This window comes from Callorhinchus milii, unplaced genomic scaffold (assembly GCF_018977255.1).
Source record: "Callorhinchus milii isolate IMCB2004 unplaced genomic scaffold, IMCB_Cmil_1.0 Scaffold14, whole genome shotgun sequence".
NCBI classification, from domain to species: domain Eukaryota; kingdom Metazoa; phylum Chordata; class Chondrichthyes; order Chimaeriformes; family Callorhinchidae; genus Callorhinchus; species Callorhinchus milii.
Genome location: NW_024704755.1, coordinates 15,064,763 through 15,084,418, shown reverse-complemented (window position 1 = coordinate 15,084,418; position 19,656 = coordinate 15,064,763). Strand labels below are relative to the sequence as shown.

General features: G+C 41.7%; 1 protein-coding gene across 6 annotated transcripts in view; it reads right to left on the bottom strand.

Moving 5' to 3' along the window:
* The window catches only part of ndrg4 (NDRG family member 4), a 62,732-nt gene that overhangs the window by 37,023 nt on the left and 6,053 nt on the right, over positions 1–19,656 (bottom strand). For 4 of the 6 annotated variants that reach the window (XM_007904652.2, XM_007904650.2, XM_007904649.2 and 1 more), the window contains exons 2-3: positions 13,907–13,995; positions 8,988–9,032 (exon numbers count right to left, since the gene is read on the bottom strand). In XM_007904652.2, the coding sequence (XP_007902843.1) occupies positions 8,988–9,032; positions 13,907–13,972 (111 nt within the window). In that variant the 5' untranslated portion in view covers positions 13,973–13,995. Of the gene's footprint in view, positions 1–8,987; positions 9,033–13,906; positions 13,996–14,112; positions 14,262–19,656 lie in introns of those variants that run through there. The other 2 variants (XM_007904647.2, XM_007904648.2) reach the window with 1 other exon arrangement.

The window sequence follows — 19,656 nt, the reverse complement described above, 5'->3', positions numbered from 1 at the left end:
AGGTGGTGTGACTGTATACTTTGTGGGAAATAGCAATGTCTCTCAAACAGCCATGGAGTCAATGATCAATTTTATTTGGGGATGGGGGGGGGATTGTTGGCCAGGACACCGAAAGAAGAGAGACCCTTGGAATGAGTTGATGGGTTTTGGTGGCACAATTTCAAGATTTGAGATTTTTGAGGTAAGAGAATATGTCCCACTCAATCATGCTATAAGCAAACTCATGTTATAACAAGGAGCAAAATCATGGGGTTCTTCTCTCCTCCATGTTCTTTTGACTCAGGAGAACATTGAGATCCACTTGCAATTGCACTTGATCTAATACCTTATGTCGAAACGTCTCAAAGCAGTTCACACAATGAGTTTCTTTGAACTGCTGTGGCAGCTGTAATGATGTCAAAACTTATCTATAGCAAATCTGCTCCAGTAATTCTCCCTTAATTGCTATTAATTGCAATTAAGTGCCAGTGCTCCTCAGTGACTCTCATGTATCCAGGTGGACATTAAAAATCCTGTGATGCCATTCGAATAAGAAGGAGATTTCTCTCGCGAGCGAGAGACCTGGGTTCGATTCCCAGAAGGGGTGAAACGTTGAGCAAGTTTCCTTACTCCACACTCCTCTGTTTACCTAGCAGTAAGTAGGAATTCAGTTGTTAGTCGATTGGCAGATTGCTTTTCTGGGGGTAATAATTCCTTCGAAAAAAAACCATAACGATAAATTGGTCACTCAATCCACGACTGTTTGTGGGACACTGCTGTGTGCAATTGGTTGCCGTATTTCACCCACAAAATATAGTCATTTACTTTAGAGTATATTCTTTGAAGCGCTTTGAGATGTCTTGAAGACATGATAAGGTACTATATCAAATGCAAGGATTATTATTATGTATCTGCTAGCTGTTTATGAGAATTTGTTGGTGCTAATGATTGGTACGTTTGCCTACAAACCTCAGTCACTGGAGTTGACACTAATCCTTTATAGCAAGATGCTATAAAAATGCAAGTTCTTACTTTCTGCCAAGATGTTGTTTGCCAAGACTAAAGGGATCATTCGACCACTCTCCCTGTGACATGCCGTGGGCGGCGAGACTGTAGCAGTGATTGAAGCAAAAATCATCAATACATTTAAGAAAATAATAAACCCATAAACGTAAATGTTTGTAACAAAAACAGAGAGAGCTGGGAAAACTCAGCAGGTCAGGCAGCATCTATGGAGAAAGGAAAGTGAGTCAACGTTTCTGGTGCACGACCCTTCGTCAGAGAGATACAAATGTAAATGTTTGTTTCCAGTCACAGTGGGAATTGTGTGGTCAAGCCAGCAATGTGTGCAAGCTAATTAGATTGTAGTTGGGTGTTCTTGGCTCAACTTCAACCTGACCTCATTCCCTGAGCAGAATCCGGAGAAGGGTCCTAGTTGGGTCAGCAGTGTATCCCATCGTTTCATAACCACCAGAGTTAACAATAAAGCTTTTTCACTGGGTTTTGGACGATCCACCGTACAACATTCAACAGAGAAAGAGCAGACTTATATAATCATAACACCAAGTCATGTTGAAATGTCTCAAAGAGCTTTACAGCAATTACAGTTCTATAGCGATTGGTTTTGTAGGGAAAGGCAACAGCCATTTTGCACACAGAAATAACCCAAACTCAGCCATGAGGGGAAAGCTAAATGAGATAACTGATATTCCTCAACAGAACAAAAATATGGACCCAGTTTCTCACCTCAAGGATGGCACCTCTGCCTCCCCAGTAGTGAAGTGCACTGAAAGTCCAGACTCTAAGCGCAAGCCTGAACATGGGTGTTGAACCTACAGCCTTCTCACTCAGACCGACTGAGACAGGCTGATATCATTCGCGAAAGAGGGAGAATAGCAAATCTGCCAGCTCCTTTATAGCAGGAGCAGATACGAACCAGGCCAGTGAAGGTGTCTGTTGCGCTCTGCTCTCTTTGCTTCCTGAGAGGCACACTTGCTGGTTGGTGCCAGTGTGATGCTCTCAAGCTAAAAGCAGGAGCTCCAAATTTCACTTTGTGCTAAAGGATATTCACTTGCAACCGTACAGATGGGCCACTCTGAAATGCAACTCGCTTCGTGACTCAAGATAAAATATTGTCTCTTTTGCACAAATATCTACCAGAGTCCTGTTGCATGGTGGTTAGGGCGCTCGTCTCGCAAGCGAGAGGATCTGGGTTCGATTCCGGGGCGAGACGGTTAGGCAGGTTTCCTTACTATACCCGCCTCTGTTTACCTAACAGTAAGTCGATTGGCGGTTCGCCTTTCCAGGAATAATAACCTCTTCCAAAAAAAATAATAATAATGTGGTCACTCAATCCACAATTGTTTGTGGGACCCTGCTGTGTGCAATTGGCTGCGCGTTTTGCCCACAAAATATTATAGTCAATTCACTTTACAGTATATTCTGCGAAGCGCTTAGAGACGTTTCGAAGACGTGACAAGGCGCCATATTAAAATGCAAGGATTATTAGAGACCGAGTTTTAAAAGGAAATCAAATCAACCTGTAGCATCGGTGAGTATTGGTGAGCTCGGGTTTGAGCTGAGTTCAGATAAAGCTTGTGCAGTGTCTCTCCTGTGTATCTCTGCTCAAGCTGAGAGCACTGCACTGCACTGCACCCACCTCTCTGAAGGCCAATGACCTTAAACCTGCCCTTGAAATGCAGAAGCTTGATTCTTAACCCGTTCAGTACTGCAGAATCATTGTTGGATGATAAACCCCACACTGGATTCAGATGGATTTAGTGTTTTACCTGGAGCCGAGAATATTCTGCCCTAATTTGGAATACTGGTTTTCTGCAGTTCTTTTCTGTAAACTTCCCTTAGAAAAAAACATTCTAAACGATGCATCCTCTCAGCAGAGGCTCCGGTTGAACAAACGTTTTATCCACTGAAATATTATTCCAAGGCTTCATTTATTTACTGCCTGGAAACAAAGCCATGCTGGAGGTTGCTTATCACACGCCGAGCAGCACCAGCAGCTTGGGTTGTTACCTTACACCTACACAACACCTGTACCCTCCACCTAGTGACACAATAATAATAATAATCCTTGCATTTGATATAGCACCTTATCACATCTTCGAGACATCTCAAATTGCTTCACAGAATATACTGTAAAGTGAATTGAATGTATATTTTGTGGGCGAACGAGACAGCCAGTTGTGCACAGCAGTGTCCCACAAACAGTCATGGATTTAGTGAGCAACTTACTTACTTGCTTACTTACCTATTTATTTGAAGGGATTATTACCTCCAGAAAGTGATCCGCCAATCATTTAATAACTGGGTTCCGACTTACTACTAGGTAAACAGAGGCATGTGGAAACCTGCTCAGGAATTGAACCTGTGTGCTCTCGCTTGAGGTAAGTGCTCTAACCATTAATCTACAGGACTCCATTAATGACTGATGGTTTATTCCTTTTGCTTATGGATAATTCAGCTACGTTTAGTAAATCCGGCCACCAATTTCCTATCCCTATCTCTAGCAAAGATGCTCCATGAAGAATCAGAGTAAATAAACCGGGTGAAGAATCTGCCTTGTACCTAGCGGGTACATCACAAATAAATGATTGCTTTGGTGTCTTCACGCTGAGCTAGCCCATAAGGCCCACTCGATGAGTGCAATTAGCGCTGGCCAGTTTTGCTGGCACAAAGGAGGCAACGTGGATTAGTGCAGAGCAGGTGACAGACTGGGCTGCATTGAGATGTAGATCATGGTTATTATCCACGTTATTCCGTGGGAGACCAAGTCTGAAGTCACTGGAGCACCAGCTGCCAGGCAAAAGCTGAGTTGGCAGAATGCCAAGTCTCAAGGGGCTGCTCTGCTGGGTGTCAAAGTAATGCAAAAAAGCCAACCATCGGCACATTGGGTCATTTGGCTGAGTACTTGCCTTCATGGACCACAAAACATTTCTTCACAACAACAGCTTGCATTTATACAGCGCTGGTCAGGTAGTGTAGTGTCCCAGATAGCTTGGCAGTAGCGGAATACGACCCTGAGCCGGAGGTAAGGGTAGGTGGCCGTAGACTCGCTCGGAGAGGAAGGTCTTCAGGCACGACCTGAAGATGGGAAAGGAAGGGGCAAGGTGGAGGAATGGAGGAAGAGTGTTCCAGAGTTTCAGGGCAGAGAGTTGTGAGAATATAGAATGCGTTGGGCCTTGAGGTCCATAGATACAGCATCAATTTGGACTTTTAAATGATCAATGTATACTAAGGAAGTAAGGAATATTTAAAAATTGTGCAGGCTTCTTTTCTGTACCGTTTCACCGACAATATATACAGTCAGTTCACTTTACAGTATATTCCGTGAAGTGCTTTGAGACGTCTCAAAAAAAACAACAAAATTACATTTGTAAAGCGCCTTTCACATCGGGAGGACGTCCCAAGACACTATCTGGACGTGATAAGGCGTTATACCAAATACAAGGATTATTATAATAAAGAGAAACCCCAAAAGGACAGGAAGCACTTCTTGATTTAGTTACAACAAAAGGTAGAACAGCTAAAGGAATTACAAGTAGGAGAATAATGAGCTTGTAACAATACATTTTAAGGTGACAGTATATTCTGTGAAGCCCTTTGAGACGTCTCAGCAATGTGATAAGGTGCTATATCAAATTGCTATATCTCAGCAACGTGATAAGGTGTATGAGATTAATATTATTTTTAATGAGATATAGACTGCGGTATTGAACCACAAAAAAGCTTTACAATGCAGTGAACTAGTCAATTGGAGTGAAAAATTGGCAAATAAAAATGTTGAGCAACAACAGAAGGTATTTTAACAGAGGACAGAAAAGGTACAGGAGAAATCTATTCCATTGAGAAATTAAGGAAAACAATCTGATAATGAAAATCACAGAATATTACAGCACAGAAGGAGGCCATTCAGCCTATGCCGGAAATGCATAAGGAGGTGAGAATAATACTGAATCCATGGAAGAAACGGATATGAAAATTACAAAACAGAAAGGGAAAACAAAAGTGAATATGACAATCTTAGGAAAGGGATTAAAAAAGACAATTAGGATGGCAGAGTGGACTTACGAGGAGAAAATATCAGCACACATAAAAATGGTGTTCTTTAGACATATCAGTAATAAAAGAATAGTTATGGTTAGAGTCAGGATCGCAAAGGGGTGAAGGGAATAAGCTTACAGGAGATAGTAACAAAATGGTTGGAATATGAAGGAGACTGGCAAAGAAAATATGGGAATGATAGATAGTGCACGGAATGAAATCACAGCAGTTACTTGGAAGGAAGGAGGTACTCTCATAAATTAGAACAAAACACCAGGTCCAGATGGACTGCACCCAAGGATCCTTAAAGAATCGAGGGAGGAGATAGCTGAGGCACTGGTATATATTTAGGAACTCAGTGGAGAAAGGAACCGTGCCAGAGAACAGGAGGGTGGCAAATGTAATTCTCATTTTTGCATAAGAAGGTAGAGCTAACCTAGAAAACTAGAGACCAATTAGCTTAATGTCTGTCCATAATAAAGGATGACATAACCAAACATCTCGATAATTAAAAGCAGCCAGCAAGGATTCATTAAAGGAAACAAAAACAGAGAGAGCTGGGAAAACTCAGCAGGTCAGGCAGCATCAGGTCTGACGAAGGGTCATGGACCCAAAACGTTGACTCACTTTCCTTTCTCCATAGATGCTGCCTGACCTGCTGAGTTTTCCCGGCTCTCTCTGCTTTTGTTTCAGATTTCCAGCATCGGCAGTATTTTGTGTTTGTTCATTAAAAGAAAGTCTAGCTTAATCAATGACACCAATTTCTTTTTAGAAAAGCAGATAAAAGTATAAACTAGGGAAATACAGCGACAGAATGTCTCAAAGTGCATCACAGGATATATTGTAAAGTGTAGTAACTGTGTAATGTATATGCAAAGGGTGTCAGACAATTTGCACACAGCAATGTCCCATAAACAGCCATGAAATTAATGACCGATTTTATGTAGGGGATTATTGGTCAGGACACTGGGAGAAATTCCCTTCTCTTTCTGAATCACACCGAGGGATCTTTAACATCCACCTGAACAGGGAGATGGGACCTGGGTTTAATGTCTCACCTGAAAGACGACACTGCCTACAGCATATCCCCAGCACTGCATTGGAGCATCAGCCTGGTCTATGAGTTCCAATTCCCCCCATGGAGCTTGAGCTCACAACCTTCTGACTCAGAGGCAAGAGTGCCATCAACTATAAGGATTATGATCTATTATTATTAATTATTATTATAATATACCCGAGACCCAAATTCATCCACATGTAGCCCACATGCCCAATTTGTGTCAAAATTTCCAAAATTGATTCTCCGAAGTTCTTAAAAAGAACTGGCTTCCAAATTAGGACCGAATCTTAGATTTTTTTCAAAATTCTCGGCGAATTTACAGTTAAAACAGAATGGTTCTACAGGCTGTGGCGAGGTGGAATTTCAGACCTCGGGGCACAACCTACCTGAAACCCACTCACCCAGTTGGTTGGTGTTTTGACGGGACGTGCGGGTAGACAGAAAATTAGAGGCAGGTAGGTAGAGTTGTCTTACTCTCAAGTTAAAAATAAATACACAAACAATATCAAAGGGCTTTGGGATCCTGCCTGATTTTCAAACAGTACAATGTTTATGTAGGAAACACTATGCTCTTCCTTATGAATTGTAGTGGGCCTGCCCAGTGCTGACGTTTATTGGTAGAGTCCATCTGACTCCAGATAAACATTATTATTTCGCTGACATGATAAATAGCACCAATTCTGCACAACAGTCCATTCGGAAAGCGACTGTTTCATTAAATCACTGAGAACGCAGACAGAATAACTACAGTAATTAAAGGGAAGTTAAACAGATTGCAGCGTTTTAACCCCACCCCCCAAACTCAAGGCTGGAAGCTGGTGGGGATGTGACGCACATTGGATTAATGTTGTATTTAATACACACCGATCTGCATTCTCGCCTCCAAGCAGTCGCGCTTTTCTCTTGAAACATGCAAGGAATGTCAGACGATCAGGCAAATGCACAGTCTTGCTGTGAACATTAGGCAATCACCGTGACGTGGTCTTTGGAACAAGACAATAAACACCCACTTTGGGATTTAAATAATCTCCCTATATTATGTGGATGTTTATAGCATTGAATTACATTACCAGTGTACCATTCTTATAGATCACTGTGTGTGTATGTGTGTGTTTGTGTATGAGTGTGTACTTTATCTCACTTCATGTTCTTGTGCATGTTCGCGTATAAGTATATTAATATATTCAAACCTATACATGTAAGTGTCTGCATTCTGAACATCTTCCTCTATTATGTAAGTCAATCTGAATATATGTATGGGCATTATACGTGTCTGGATGTGTCCTGATTTGTACTTTGGTTCTTGTCCACTTGCATTCAATACTCTCCATTGAGAGTGCATATTCCATTTCAGTCGTAGAAAAATGTTCATGTGTATCCATGACACATATACAATACAAAACTACATTTGTATAGCACCTTTCACATCCAGAGGACATCCCAAGGTGCTGGTATTCTCAGAATCCTTTGGATATTATTAAATATGATGGTGGGTTTCCGCGAGTAACAGATATCCAGCAGACCCTCAAACAAACTGAGGTATGGGTGAACCCACCAGTTAATTCCAAACAATTTGCGAAGTCTGTTTCTGTTCTGAGGTTGTATCAGCCCAAGTGACTCTCCCTTCCCCCAAACTAAATCTCATTTGCACCTGAAGCTGTGATCAACGTCTGAGCAAGCGTTAATTGGAAAGTGATGTTTCAAAGAAATTGAAATGCAAAACCTGTGCGTTCAATGGAAATTAATTATCATCAGTTACTTAACTGTTTTAAGAGATTTAAAAGAAACTGTACAGAGAGAGAGGGAGAAGCAGAGTAACAGACATGAACAGAAACTGACACCTCAGTTCACAGTTTCACGCTATGCCTGTCCTGCGGAACCTGTCTACAGTGGCGAAAAATAAGTAAAAATAATTTAATATGTCTGGAAGAAGGTAATCCATTCCAGCTGTTAATTCCTCTCTGCATAAATAAATAGTTCCCAGTGTCTGTTTAAAGGTTCACATCCCTGAACCTGTGCCCTCTTGTCTATTTGCTCTGACATATCTGAACTACTTGATCTATCATCTAAAACCCTCTGAGATTCATCTTCAAGGCCGAAAAGCCTTGTTTATCCAGTCATTCCAATTGCTCATCCCGCAAGAATGAGGTGTGCCTTCCCCAGTAACAGGTCTAACACTACCTTATAGTGTGGAAAAGATACAATAATAATAATCCTTGCATTTGATATAGCGTCTTATCATGTCTTCGAGACGTCTCAATGCACTTCACAGAGTATACTGTAAAGTGAATTGACTGTATATTTGTGGGCGAACGTGGCAGCCAATTGTGCACAGCAATGTCCCACAAACAATCGTGGATTGAGTGACAATTTATTATAACTGTTTTTTAAGGAATTATTATCCCTGGAAAAGAGATCCGCCAATTGACTAACAACCAGGTTCCTACTTACTGTTAGGTAAACGGAGGCGTATGTAATAAGGAAACTTGCCCAATGTTTCATCCTGCCCGGGAATCAGACCCAGATCCTTTCATTTGCGAGGTGAGTGCTCTAACCACTGGGCTATAGGATTCCTATTATACAAACCTTGTTATTATGAGCTTTTATGCCCAAACTGACCAGCGTCTTGCATACAGAAAGTGCCGCAGGCATCATTTTGCAAAGTAAGTGATGTCAGCAGCATGACCCGCGCATAGCGTGCATATGCCTAATGCAAGGAAATGATCCCGGCAGCAATCTGACGACCCGGAAGCATTGACCGACAGACATTTTTCTTGTGTGCCCCATTATAACACAGGGTCTGCGTTTGAGTCAACGGAGTCAAACTAACCAGTTATAATAGGGTTAAACAACATAATCTGCATAAACAACATGTGTTGATGTACAGTACCTTCCAGTCTGAGTCTGTGGGTGGCAGGAACACATCGGAATTCTCCTGCCAAGAGAAAAATACAGAAATTAACATGACGGAGGGGAAGTNAAAAAAACATATCTTGATCATTGCAAAGAACACAGGAACTTCTGACACATCGAGTCTGCTCCACCGTTAAATCCATAGAAACGTTGGAATTCAACTTCTCTGCTTTTATCTATCTATTTCAACAACAAAATTACATTTGTACAGCGCCTTTATTTCACCCCCAAAATATACAGTCAATTCACTTTACAGTATATTCTGTGAAGTGCTTTGAGATGTCTTGAAGACGTGAAAAGGCTCTATATCAAATGCAAGGATTATTAATATTAAAAGCCTGTAGGTTTAAGCTCCACTTCAGAACCTGAATTCATAGTCTAAGCTAACACTCCAGTGCAAACCTGGGGAGCAAGTTTATCTTTTAGATGATGGCATTAAACCAAGTTCTTGTCCGTCTGTTCATGGATTTTTAAATATCCTATCACACAATAAGAAAAAAAGGGGAGTTTCTTCCATTGTTCTGGTCAACAATCCTCCAAATTAATTAGTCATTCACTTCAAGTGAGCCAATAGTCTTTGCCAACAAAAACAACCAGTATGCTTGATCGCGACTGCGATCTAAAGTAGTTTGAGACGTTTCACTGTGATAAGACACTATAAAAGGTCAAGTTCTTTCTTTTATACAAAAGGACTGTGTGATGGGTGAGTATATTAACAGTGGCATTCTGAATTAATTGGATGTCATCAGCATAAAGGCTCAAAAATGACCCCAGACCAATACCCACTAAGTCCACTGTTGCGCTATGTTGAGGGAGGTTATTCCAATCCCCCCTTGATTGGAATCTCATGCTTTAATCGGCGTTTGGTCTTTTAGAGCAGGGTGGACACATTCAGTCCACTTTAAAGCCTCATCAATCAGAAAGTTGTGGAGACTCTGAATGCCATGAGAATGTCACAGCCATTTCAAAAGTGCAGAAATATCAAAAGTATACAGTACATTTCAGTCTGTGATCATCAAAGAGCATTCATTGATCTGCTGAGTGCCAGTCCTCACAGCGAGCGCTATCTTTGACCGTGAATCTTTGACACAGACACAAATACACAGAAGAGGAACGTATCTATCTGGGGCGAGAGGCATATGCAATGGCAGCAGCAGCTTAGCTCCTCACCTTCCCAAACCATCTAGAAGCAAACTCAGCTGATCATTATAAACAGGAAGTGTTTTGGTACGTCTTTATCATCGAGAAATCCTTGGGAAAATAATAATGCTTTTTAGGGTTTCACTGCACATTAAGAGCCTTGCGAGCTGCTGGAATGTAGTCGTAAATAAGTGCAAATAAGAACATCCAATCTCAAATCTTTATCGCAGAATCGTTGGGTGAGTCATTCATTCAGAAACTCAATCAAAACAACACCTGAAGGTGAAATAAACGAATTCAGTGCATCGAGCACAAAAACAGAATCATCAGACAACACTGCACAGGTCAAAGTTAATCCCGATGAGTTTGTTCTATTGGGAACCTAGATAGTCAGAGTGTGTCAATAGGAAGGACCTTGATCCATTGGGATTCCAGCAGTGACTGTCACAAGAGCAAAATAATAATAAGATGCTATATCAAATGCAAGGATTATCACGTCGTTGAGACACTTCACAGAATATTCTATCAAGTGAATTGTCTGCATATTTGCGAGCAAAACAGGGCAGCCAATTGCGCACAGCAATGTCCCACAACTATCGAAGATTAAGTGACCACATCTTTTTATGTGCTTCTTTATTTAGAGACTTTAGGAGATTTTTATTCATACAGACAGTTGTCAGGAAGTGGAATGTCCTGCCAGGTAAGGGGGTAGAGACAAAGTCTATTGTGGGTTTCAAAGGGCAAGTAGTCAAGTATATGTAAGAAAAGGGCTTGAAGGGATATAAGGATAGAGCAGGGCAGTGGGATTGAAAAGACAGTTTGCTCCAGGGGCGATTGGCTTCCTTTTTGCTTTCTATTCTATGAATGGGAAAGGGTTTGTTGGACCATGAGACTGAAAGGGATTAGGTCCATTGGCATATGGACAATGAGTGCGATTGTGAAAGAGTTTGTGTCAGCTGAATTCTGCAACGTGGTAGTGAATAGGAACCTGATGAAATCATAAGAACTCTTGCATTAGAATGAGGTGGAGCACTGCAACATAGACACAGGGAGCAAGGACAGCTGCAATCCTGATGAACGGTTGTGAATTTGTGGTATTAACTCGACTCCAGAGCTGAGAATAAATGATGCCACAACTAAGTGAGAGCAGATACATTTACACTGGCAGTCAGACCTTGATTTTGTCAGATATCAGGTCTGTTCCAACTTCTCATTGCTGGAATAAACAAGTAAAAAAGCCACATACCACTGAAATGGAAATGTCACTGAAGCTGTAGCAGTGCTTTTCTAAGGTTAATTTTAAGTAGGACAGTGCAGAGCAACTTTGTGTCTGAACCAAGCTCCAGCTGATCTGAGTTTAGCTTGGGTGCAAACCCCTCATTGCCCAGTGCTTTGGGACATCCTCCCGAGGTGAAAGGCGCTACACAAATGCAATTTGTTGTTGTTGATTTTGTTATTGACTGCAACATCGAGGACAATCTTTATACCTAACCCGGCTTGTACCTTGCTTGGGAGAGCTTGAAGCAGTTTTTTTAAGCAGGCAGACGGTAACAAAAAGGTGACACATATTGGACTCAGAATTCAGCCTCTCTTGCCAATTTGGTTGTTGTTTCTGATTTTTTTGTGCAGATTTGGGAAGAAATGAAAGGAAACTGAAAGTGTTTACTTAAAAAGTATGAAATGAACAGAAATATAACTGTGCCAATCACTAGAGCTCCAGCCTGCTTCACGTCCCCTGCCTCGCTCGCCCCACTATTGGCGATGGGCCTTCTGCCACTCTGTCCCCACCCTCTGGAACTTCATCCCACAGTCCTTCTGCCTCGCCTACTCCCTTGCCACCTTCAAGACCCATCGCAAGACCCTCCTCTTCAACCATGTCTTCGATTTCTCTGCTTCCCTCTGCCCTTCACACACCCCGACCCCAACCCCCAGGTCGGGTCTGAAACTCTGTCTGTCCAGCGCCTTGGGATGTCCTCCCGACTTGAAAGGTGCTATACAAAATGTAATTTTGTTGTTGTTGTTGTACAGACTGAGATTTTTCCTACTCTATTCTGTCAATCCTGTAAGCCAGAGCCCTAACAAGTATGGTAAACCTACTTGGACAAGCACTCGAAAGTTTGTTAACGTTCCCAGTGGCAAGCTACGTGGTTTTAGCTGATTAAACTTTAGCAGTTCCCATACACTGGGGACTCTATGCCATGGCATTGCCAACATAAACCTCTTGGGATTAAACCAGAGGTAATGGCTTAAAGCGTGTAAAAATGCAGTAATTGAAATTTCAAACCCAAACTGTATAATGCAGAGATAGTCTAGCCATCAGGATACAGAGAAGCTGAAGCTATTGATGTCTATTTGTCCCTGTTACTGGACAAGTCATCCTTTGTGTGAGGAAATCTTCTGCAATCAATTCTCTCTGTGCCCATGTACATAACCATTCAGGCTTATTGACGTCTTGTGTTTGCACAGTGTAGATTAAGAAGAGTTTGAATATATATGCCATTGATTTTCAGTAATAATCACTGGGCACATGTAATAATCACAACACCCTCTCCCCCACCCCTCCACAAAGCCTATAGTTAATTCCAAGCAGCCTCACATCGAGCGAGTAATGTTTACTCACTCAGTAAAGGTCAACGTGGTTATTGTCCGGAGGGGCAGAGCGCCTCCTCTGGTGGGCAGGGAGCACAGCATGCTGGTGCAGCAAGCTCACATCCAGAGCTCTGCCACGCTACAGGGTAAACAAGATGTTGGAGACAAAATGGATCATGCAGAAGGTCTATTTTAGAAATAAAGGACAAATATTTGCACTCGCTTCTGGAACTGTTGACAGACTGAACGATAAAGGACTCAAAGTTGAATGATGGAATTTCAAGCCTTCCCAATTTCACAAGATTATAATAACACAACACTCCACAGGCTCTTTATTTAACTGCAGGGAAGGGGCTAAATGCATAATAAAAGTCTCTTGGTATCAGTCTACTCCCAGTACCTGCAACCCCCTACTTCTCTGTTACTGGAATTTTCCCTGACTCCGATCCGTTTTCTATCACTTTACCACCCTGTCCCAACCCAATAGTCAAATACAATAGTTAATGTGCACGCCATTCTCTGACTTCCGTCCTTATAAAGCAATCCGAGACATTATCTGACATGAAGCTATATAAGTCTTGTGACTCCAGGCCATGGAGACCTGTAGCACATTCGTTAGATCATTCACATCACAAGTTTTGCCCACAAAATATACAGTCAATTCGCTTTACAGCATATTCTGAGAAGCGCTTTGAGACGTCTTAATGATGTGATAAGGCACTATTTCAAATGCAAGGATTACTATTATTATTATTATAAATCCAAGTTGCTGTTGGTGGTGTTTAGAGCAGCTAAATCTTTTCTTCTATCATCCCCTCCTTCCTTTCCCACTGCGCACAAATCTCCATTGGCTGGATTTTTGTTCTGCCTCCTTCACTCCTTGTGAAGTCCCACCTGACTAACAGCAACTATGGGAACTACAGCAACACTATCCAGTTTGCCTGCTTTAGAAAAAAAGACTGTTAAGTTAATACTGTACGCACTTCTCTGAAACCAGGTAGCAAAGGAATTATAATTGGGGGGGGAAAAAAAAACTCAGTTCTAGAACTCACTTGGGAGAGGATTGAAATGCCATCCATCAGTCATAGACTGGGGCACTGCAAGCTATTTCAGTAAGAAGGCCCTCCTTAGGCTCCTTACTTTTAAACAAATCCTACAATGACTCACCAATGACATCTGCTCCCGCAGCAGAGGTTTTTCTTCAATCATTCGTATCTCTTGCAATCCAGCCATTTCCAATCTGGACCAGTCAAATCCTGCAACACGCACACAAAACAATGTTAGCAAACAACAAGGACTGGGACAGTTACTCCGTAACATGCTGATCCTTTTAGGAACACGTCTTTCATTCGGATAACTGGTTCACGATTTACTTTTTCCACAGATCTGACCCTTCAGTGTGTGGTGCTTGCCCATGGCTTCCCCTGTGTGTGGATCACAGAACCTTGCTCTTTACTGGGGAGAAGAGGGGAAGCTGAATGAAAAGCCGCCTCCAGAGCTCTGGTTGTGAGTCTGGCTCTTGCTGTTAGCCAGTAGGTGGAACCTGCTGCCTATTGCAGTCACAGGAGAACTTTGCTGATACGCTGTCCAGTCCTTTTAAAGGGAAAATCCATTCCGTTTGAAAGGTGGAGATTGTTAATAATGCAGTCTGTTTCATTTGAAGAGAAACTATACTGTACTGATAAGCAGCCCACTCTGTTTGAAAGGAAACTACTGATATACCTTGTGCATCATTTGTAGGGGAACTTACCGATACACGGTCTGCTTCATTTAAAGGGAAATCAGTGATGTTCTCGCTCCTTGATTTAAAGGGAACGTCGACTGATATACCATCTACAGTACTTAATTTAAATAGTTCAACTCTATTTAATAATCAATTTACTTAGTTTAATCTGTTTAGTATTGAAGTGAGGTTGAATGCAAAATTCACCATAACTTGTGAAACCTCTATATTCAAGACAAGCTAATATTAGTGATAGTTTATTGTCTTTTTATGAGTCTTTTCCTTAATGTTTTTCATTGTTTAAAGAATCATCAGATCAATTTCCTAATCTACCACATTCAGTTTGTTCCCCCTCCCATCTCACCTACAATGGACTTGAAGCACCCACCATGCTGGGACCATCCTCATGTGGGGAGAGTGGACCTGAAGCTGTAATCTGCTCAGCCTCTCATTTATGCTGATGCACTGGGTATACTCGGACAAGTGAGGGGCTTTTGCCTTGATCGTGGACTCAATGTGTATCAAACCTTGGCTGATGCTGAGGGTCAAGGCAGGACAAGGCAGTGCAGATTAAATCAGCATCCAGGCAAACAACACTGGACTTTTCTTCAAGAAATACACATTTTGTGTGATTTTAACTTCTTATGTGAACTTTAAATAATGAAACCTAGGATCTGTTTTAAATGCGACAATGCCTGTATTTTAATGAGATTGCAAAGTATGGTTGTTGAATGTTCATTGTATGTCATTTTAAAGATCACTATGTTCATCCTATGTAATCCTGTTTCAATAATCTGGTCACCTCACTAAGTAGGTCACTTTTGCCGAGTCACTTAAGTGACCTGAATAGTGAGGTCCCACTGTACTGGTGATTTGTTGGTGATGGAAATTGACATAACTGTAACTTTGACATTCAGCAGAGGAGACCATTCGGCCTATTATGTCTGCGCTGCTGCTCCTCTCTAAGTAGCTTCTTGAATCTCCAGCTCTTTCCCAATCCCCCGCGCAGAAACATAACATATGTCTGCTTTTAATGGCAACATTGGAACATTGAGTTGAAGCTCACAGTTTCAGAGGAAAATAGTGATACTGAATTCATGACAAGAACTGGTTTGGGTCCAATTTGTGTTTACCAGGCAGTGCCCGAGATGGGATTAGCTGCACCTGGAACATTCAGATAAGGGGATCAATAATATAGAGACTTTACAAAACAGATCCGGGGGTTTAATGTGTCATTTCAAGCCCATTCTTTATGGTGAATTTAAAGGATTTAGTCAGCCTGGTGCCTGAGCAGCAATTGAAATCACACACAAGTGAGAAACTCAGTCATTGGCTTGTTCATAACCCCCAGGTTGTAAAGAAAGGAATCAAAGAACATTTTCCCACCTGCAAACTATCTTGATGTTGTGCGAATGGTTGGCATAGGAACGGCTAACTTTCACCAGCCTGGGAGAAATGGGAACGATTGGGCTTTACCGGAAACTGGGGGCATGTATGTGTCTCTCTCCTACTCTGCATTGTGTCAATTCCTGAGAAGCCACCCCTCCTGCTCTTTTTTCCAGGTGAACATGCTGGCACCAACTGTACACTGCACACAGGATCACCAACTACACTGCCTAGGTAAGTGAAGAGAAAATCTGAAAATAATTCAGTGCTTGCATTTGACACAACACATTATTATTCCAAACGCTTCACACACGGAACCCGTTTGCACTGATTTTCCATTTGAAAGACGCAGCAAAACGCTGACTGCTTTGAGCAGCTGAGCAGTCAGCCTAAGAAGCACCGCTGCCATGTTTTGCCCACAAAATAGACAGTCACTCCACTTTAGAATATAATCTGTGAAGCTCTTTGAGATGTCTCAACGATACGATAAGGCGCTATATCAAATGCAAGGATTATTATTAATATCTTTTTCAGCCACTGAGATGGTGCTTCTACCCAGACATTCAGAAGGTATACTGAGTTGAGACAGACATCTCCCTAGAGAGAGGAAGGTAAAACTGGGTCATTCACGTCATGGCTGTTTGTGGAACTGTTTGCTGTGCGCAATTGGGCTGCGACATTCCACTTCGCAATAAATCCTGTGATGTACTTTGGGAGGTTCTTCCCGGTGTGAAAGGTGCTATGCCAAGTGCAGGTATTATTTATTATTGTTTCTTTTAGTCAGTGTCATTACATCAGCCCACAAGCTCAATGTCACGACACATAACACACAAAATCAAGAGAAAAATCTCTCCCCAAACCTCGCAATGAACAAGACAAAATAAAAGTTGGAAAAGAGTGAACAAATATTTATTGTGTGACCATATCTTACTGGAACAAGTTAGCAAGAGGCCTTGTGTGCAATCAACTTTTATGCAATCAGCTCCTTTGAGCATCAAATTTCCATGTTGTCCATTACGACAAGTTAATAATCATTACCACCTTTGATCAAATTAAACATTCAGCACCAAGGACAGCAGCAAAAGTACAAGTAGGGCTAAATAAGCAAGAAAGTCACTTATTCACGGTTCACGTCAGTTTAAATCACTAACAAGTTGAATTGTTACACTGACTGGCTGGTGTGAAGTTTGCACAAGGTAGTCTAAGATTATGACAATCAAAGAAAGATGTCTTCAAATCTCTGATTTTGTTGCAGTTTCAGACTGTGTGGCGGTGGGGAAAACAGCCCTTCTGAATGTGGGTATTCTTTTGGGATAACTTCTAAAGGACGTTGCTTTTCTGCTTTTAAATCTTGTAATGACAAACAGAGAGAGTTGTATTTTTCCAAGAATTTTTAGAACCGGGCATATTGGAATGCATATTGGAATGCACCATATTAGTTTCCTCTGTGTTTAGCTAGGGTTTTACAATAAGCTTCAAACAGTCTTTATCTTCCCTGTCAAGTCCATTTCTACTCTGCTTCTCAGTGGCCTCTGAGTGAGTGCAAGCATGATATAGAAGAAGTCAAAGAAGTCATCTAAATTGTAAATCTGTCATGTGCCCTCCATTTAGCATTAAATTAGCAACCAAAAGTATTATTCAGTTCAATAAGTCCAATAGTGTAGTGGTTAAAGTACTTGCCTCGCGAGTGAGAGGATGTGGATTTGATTCCCGGGCAGGAAGCCGGTGCCAGTCGAGCGGAGGCGCTGCGTGGTGGATTGGGGAAGTCGGAGAGGTAGGGAGGTGCCAGAGAGTGAAGGGATTTGAACACAAGTGTGAGGATCTTGAAGTCACTGCACTAGACTGCATCTTTTTGGTGACTTTGCATGAAAGAGTAATATTGACCCAGGGATCAGGGAAAATTGCTTGCTCTTCTTTGAAATAATGCTTTGTGATCTTTGTCATCCACTTGAACCACCAAATGGGATCCTATTTTATCTCATCCAAAGGACCATATCCTCCAAATATACAGCAGTCCCCCAGTACTGCACTGGAACATCAGCTACGTTTCTGAGCTCAAGTCATGGTTTAGGGCTCTAACTACAGAGATGGATCTGACAGGTTTGCCAACTTGGCTCATTTGGTAGCACTTTTGCCTATGAGACAGAAGGTTCGGGGTTAAAGCCCACACTGGGACCTGGAGCCCATATAGCCCAGGCTGACAGTACTGGGGGTCGGGGTGGTGGATGGTGGATGGTGGTACATTGTCGGAGGTGCTGTCCTTCAGATGAGACATTAAACTGAGATTCCATCTGCCTGTCCAGGTGGACATCCAGGTAAAGATCACATGGCGTTGTTCGAAAAGGGAAGAAAATTTTTCTCTGTGTCCTGGCCAACAGTTCCCCAGATAAAAAGTGGTTATTCACTGTCTGTGCGCAAATTGGCCGCCAAATTAGCCCACAAAATATACACAGTCTCAGCACTTTGCAGTATATCCTGTGAAGCTCTTTGAGATGTGATAAGAAGCTACATTGAGTTCAAGAATTATTATAATTTAGGTTTTACAAATCTAAGCAGATTCTAAAAAGTGCATTTTGAAATGGAATGGGTTTAATTCCCGAGTAGGGCAAAATGTTAAGCAAGTTCCCTTGCTCCACACAACTCTGTATTACCTAACAGTAAGAACCTGGTTGTTAGTCGATTAGCGGATTTCCTTTCCGGATGCAATAATCCCTTCAAAAAATAATAAATAAATAAAATTTAAAAAACGATAATTTGGTCACTCAATCCACGACTGTTTGTGGGACGCTGATGTGTGGAATTGGCTGCAGCATTTCACCCACAAAATATACACTTTACAGTATATTCTGTGAAGCGCTTTGAGATGTCTCAAAAACATCACAAGGGGCTATATCAAATCCAAGGGTTATTATTGTTATTGTCCAGGGTCTTGGGACATCCTCCCGGCATTCAAGGCGCTACATAAATACAATTTCTTGTTGTTATTGCTAGGCAGAGAGCTGCAAGTAAGAGGTTCTAAAATGGGAGTAGGTGGGGCTGTGTGTTACCATTTATTTCACCTCTGGGAACTGTACTCAAATCCATCCCAAGCTGAATGGGATAACATTCTTTCTGTGCTGGTTGAAAATGTCCCATGAGAGATACATTTCCATTATTTCAACTGATTTCCTAGATGTCTCAGTGCATTTATCCCAGACACTTAAGTCAAAAGGTACATTTATCCCAATGATTTGAACCGTATAAACTGGAAAGGTTCAATCCTTTCTATGTGCTGTCAGCTGAGCTCATTTGGAGTGGCTCTCATGTACAAATGCTGTATTTCAGGTTTCCTGATTGCTCCACAGTGACCACTCACTCACTCACTCACTCCCTCCCATAGGAAATGGATGTCAGGTGAAACATGCTTGGGCTTAATCACATAGCCTGATGACTCACTGTCAAAGCTCACACAAAGTGACACTTGGATAAGATACCAGAAGAACCTGTTGAACTGTTCTCCAGTGAAAGGCAAACAATAATTCACAACCCCTTCAGATGAGGAGAGGAAGGGGCTCATAATTAGTTAGAGGCCAGTGAACAGGGCTCTATAAATGGACTGCACTATGCATGTACTCTTTTCTTAACCATCTCAATGCAAGCCAACAGAATCCTGGAATTCCTCACACTTTTAGCCTTAAGACTATTTTAATCAATTTTAAGGTTGTGCAGAATTTTGGAAAATTCTCATATTGATTTTTCATTTGAGAGACAATTTCTTTTTAATAGGTATGGACAACTTCCTCTCAAATTAAGGCTGAGTTTCTTAAAG